At 43.2% G+C, this 4,903-nt stretch overlaps 1 protein-coding gene across 1 annotated transcript; it reads left to right on the plus strand.

The window, feature by feature from the left end:
- Nucleotides 1-522: 522 nt before the first annotated feature.
- LOC133527026 (uncharacterized) lies at nucleotides 523-4,631 on the plus strand. Its single transcript, XM_061863914.1, has 2 exons — nucleotides 523-1,563; nucleotides 4,353-4,631. The coding sequence occupies exons 1-2, from the start codon at nucleotides 711-713 to the stop codon at nucleotides 4,382-4,384; spliced, it is 885 nt and encodes a 294-aa protein (XP_061719898.1). The 5' UTR covers nucleotides 523-710; the 3' UTR covers nucleotides 4,385-4,631.
- The last annotated feature ends 272 nt before the right edge of the window (nucleotides 4,632-4,903 follow it).

Consider the following 4,903-nt stretch of genomic DNA (forward strand, 5'->3'; position numbering starts at 1 on the left):
ACTTCTACTTAACATAGCGCCATTTCTATGTACATATCTACAAATCTTATGATACAACCTCTGTTCATGGGCTCTGCTCGTTTGCCGCCTGTATTTAAAAAAATACTTCTACTTAACATAACGCCATTCCTTTGTACATCTCTACAAATCTTATGATATGAGCTCTGTTCATGTGTTCTGCTCGTTTGCCTCCTATATTAAAAAAAATACTTCTACTTAACATAACGCCATTCTTTTGTACATCTCTATAAATCTTCTGATACGAGCTCTGTTCGTGGGCTCTGCTCGTTTGCCTCCTATATTAAAAAAAATAAATTTTACTTAACATAGTGCCATTTCTTTGTACATATCTACTTATCCTATGATACAACCTCTGTTCATGGGCTCTGCTCATTTGCCTCCTATATTTAAAAAAATACTTCTTCTTAAGATACGACCTCTGTTCATGGGCTTTGCTCGTTTGCCTCCTGTATTTAAAAAAATACTTCTACTTAACATAACGCCATTCCTTTGTACATGTTAGGTTTAAGATATCGGGTAGATGAGATTTTCACGTCAGCCGGTTGCAGCCGGCAACAGTACTGTCAGTCGGAATATAGATATACGATAAACGGCCGTGTCTCATTTCTCGGCACCCTTTTCCCTCCAAAATAACAGTGGCGACGATTTAACGGATTTTACGCGTGTGTTGGTTTTATTCGGTGTTAATCATGGCTAAAATGTCAGTTGGATTTTTGAGTGTGTTCAATCACGAAGAACAGGAGTGGTTATTATATAAGGGCCGCCTTGAACAATGGTTTATAGCAAATGACATAAGCGAGGACACGGACAAATCGGGCGCAAAACGTCGGGCTATTTTATTAAGTAGTTTAGCAGAGCCGACGTACCGACTCGTAAAAAATCTCGCGCTCCCTGCCGAGGTGGGATCGCTCGAGTTAGCAAAGTTAACGGGCCTTCTCGACGGCCATTTTAAAACTGGAAAGTGCGGGTTCGCGGAACGTTTTAAATTTTACGCGGCCGTGCAATCTTCGAGCGAGTCGTTAGCGGATTGGGCGGCGCGAGTTCGTGGTTTATCATTGCATTGCAACTTCGTGGCGGCAAGTTTAGAGGAGTCGCTGCGAGATCGGTTCGTGCTGGGCATGGCTGGAGGCCCAGAGCGGGACCGGTTATTCAGAGAACCTCTGGAGGAGCTCACACTAGCGAAGGCACTGCAGTTAGCGGAGAGCATCCGCTGCGCAAGAGAAGGTGCGCAGCAGACGATGGTGCGCGACGCAGCGGATGTGCACAAGGTGTCGGCGCGGGCGGCCGGCCCGCCGCAGCACGCCACCACGACCGCGACTAGGCAGAACGGGGTTCCGCAGGCGAGCACCTCGCGGGATCAAAAGGGTTCTGTACAGTGTTCAGTGTGCGGATACTTTAACCACGAGGGAAAGAAGTGTAGATTTAGAAATGCGTCGTGCAAATTATGTGGTGTCAAGGGGCATTTAATGCGCGTTTGTACCGCGAAGAATGTGCCATCTAATCACCATTTCCTACAATGTTGCACGGATGAAGCCGATGATGGTGAGCAATTAATATATAATATTCGTACTAATCGAGGAGAACCAATGTTGGTGTCGTTAACGGTGGATAATGTTCAGTTAACATTTGAATTAGACACTGGTTCTGCAATAACAGCAGTTAATGAATCCGTGTATTTTAAACATTTTTCGAATCATCCTTTACGTAAAAGTTATAAAATACTCCGTAGTTATAACAACGGTATTATCGGGTTGGCTGGAGTCATAACACTGCCTTTTGTTTACAATAATCAAACCGAATTTATAGAAGTCCATGTTGTAACAGATGGGGGACCTCCGTTGCTAGGGAGGGACTTCATTACAAAGTTCCACTTAGAGGTAACTTCGAGGGTAAAGGCGTGTAACTGGGATGAATGTGATGAAATTTTGTCAAAATATTCGCATTTATTTTCGGAAAAATTAGGTTGCTGTAAAGACGTGGAAGTAAAATTACATTTAAAACCGGATGCGATTCCGGTTTTTACAAAGGCTAGATCGGTGCCGTTTGCAATTCGACCCAAACTCGAGCAAGAATTGAACCGCTTATTACAGTTGGGTATAATTGAACCCGCTACCTCTTCGGATTTCGCGAGCCCCATTGTTCCCGTATTGAAACAGGACGGTAGCATTCGGTTGTGTGCGGATTACTCTGCTACTCTAAACAAACAGCTGATTATAGAAAAGTATCCCTTGCCACGTATTGACGAGTTATTTTCTAAACTTCACGGCGGTCTGCAATTCACGAAGTTAGATTTATCGGGAGCTTATAATCAGATAAAATTGCACCCCGACTCACAACCTCTGACCTGCATCAATACACACAAAGGGTTATATATGTATAAGCGATTAATTTTTGGACTAGCCAGTGCTCCCTCTATTTTTCAGCGCACCTTAGAGAAAATTCTATCGGGAATAGATGGTGTACTCCAATTTCTTGACGACATTTTGATTACGGGAAAAACTAAGGATGAGCACATTGCTAGACTACGGGAAGTATTTAAGCGACTTGAGAACGCGGGATTAGTCCTAAAAAAGGAAAAATGTAGTTTTTTTCAAGATTCCGTATCTTACCTAGGTTATATAATCGACAGGCACGGTTTACATAAGTCACCTGAAAAAGTTAAAGCAATCTTAAATGCGAAACAACCAAGTAATGTTACTGAATTGAAATCGTTTTTAGGGTTGGTGAACTACTATAGGGGATTCATAAAAAACGCATCTACTATCTTACATCCGTTACATGAACTGTTAAAAAAAAATGTTAAATGGCAGTGGCTTCAGGAGCAGGAGGACGCGTTTGTTTCTATAAAAAATGCACTGGCAGCGGATAACACGCTCGCGCATTTTAACCCTGATGCACGAATCATTTTGACAGTGGATGCGTCACCCTTTGGCCTTGGGTCGATTTTATCGCAATTGGGGGATGATGGAGTTGAGCAACCCATATCCTTCATGTCTAGGAGTTTAAATGCCGCGGAAAAACGTTATAGTCAAATTGAAAAAGAGGCAACTGCAATCGTTTTCGGTATTACGAAATACCATCAATACTTGTATGGCAGAGCAACACCATTTATTTTACGAACGGATCATAAGCCCCTTTTATCAATTTTTAATCCCGCAAAAGGGGTACCGGAAGTAACCGCAAATAGACTTCAACGGTATGCCCTATTTTTAACCGCGTATAATTACACTATCGAGTACGTTAGTAGTGCACACAACACGGCAGATTTTCTTAGTCGCTCCATGGCAGTGACGTCATCATTGCAATCTGAGCGGAGCGGCGAGGCGGCCGCGGCGGCGGGGGCCGATACGGATCGCGCCTCGTATATTCATTTCGTAGCAGAAGCCGGTTCCCCGCCCGCTTCCGTTTGTGATGTACGCCGCGCTACAGAAACAGACACTGTTTTATCACGTGTAGTGGGTTATGTTTTAAACGGATGGCCCAATAAAATAACAGATAAAGCGATTAAACCGTATTTTGACTGTAGGATCGAGCTCTCCGTGGAAAACGGTTGTTTAATGAGGGGCGCTAAATTAATAGTTCCAAAAACTCTAAGAAGCCAAGTTATAATGGATTTGCATAGAGGTCATTTAGGTGTCGCTAAAATGAAGGCAGCAGCGCGTGATCGGTTCTGGTGGCCCGGGCAGAGCGCGTGCATAGAACACGCAGCCGCCGCGTGCGCAGTATGCATGCAGCTACTCCCTACGCCCCGCCGCGCCCCCCTTACGCCCTGGGAGTACCCACCTGATTTTTTTTATAGAGTACATCTTGACTTTGCAGGTCCGATTAATAATAACATGTTTTTGATAGCTGTCGATGCTTATTCAAAATGGGTTGAGGTTTTTGACGTTAGCAACGGTTTCGGTTCGAGAGTTGTCATAAATTGCTTAGGTGAATTGATGTCTAGGTTCGGGTTAATAAACACAATTTGCACAGATAACGGCACATCGTTCACGTCAACAGAATTCGCAGCGTTTTGTAATACGAATGGTATTTCTCATGTCACGATTCCTCCATACAACCCGGCAAGCAACGGTCAGGCAGAAAGTTATGTGAAGATCTTTAAAAAAGCTTTGAAAGCCATTCTGCTGAGCGGTGTTCAAAAAAAGGACCTAAAAATGAAAATACACGAATTTTTATTTCAGTACCGAAATTCTAAACATTCATCCACGAACCGATCACCAGCGGAGGTTTTATTCGGTAGGAACCTACGATGTAGATTGGACTTAATGAATCCACTCCCACGGGTTTCATCCGATGCAGCATTGTGTGAAACCGTTCGTAAAAATCAGTGTTCGCAGATGCAACAGTACCGTGGCAGTAGGAACATTATTTTTAAGCCGAATGACGTAGTTATAGTGAAAGTGTACAAGGGACAAAGAGCGTTTTGGTCTAAAGCATTGGTGAAAAAACAATTAGGGAGATCGACGTATTTGGTTCAATGTGAACAATCAGACCGCTTAATAAAACGACATAAAAATCAAATATACATGTATAGGGGGGAAGAAGATGCCATGGGGCAAACTGAACCGGAAAACCAAGATGTTGGCCGACCGGGGCAAAAACCCTTGACCCCCGATAAGATAGATATACGATAAACGGCCGTGTCTCATTTCTCGGCACCCTTTTCCCTCCAAAATAACAGTACATCTCTACAAATCTTATGATATGAGCTCTGTTCATGGGTTCTGCTCGTTTGCCTCCTATATTAAAAAAAATACTTCTACTTAACATAACGCCATTCCTTTGTGCATCTCTATAAATCTTCTGATACGAGCTCTGTTCGTGGGCTCTGCTCGTTTGCCTCCTATATTAAAAAAAAAAAAAACTACTTAACATAGTG

This window comes from Cydia pomonella, chromosome 17, assembly GCF_033807575.1.
Source record: "Cydia pomonella isolate Wapato2018A chromosome 17, ilCydPomo1, whole genome shotgun sequence".
Lineage (NCBI taxonomy): Eukaryota > Metazoa > Arthropoda > Insecta > Lepidoptera > Tortricidae > Cydia > Cydia pomonella.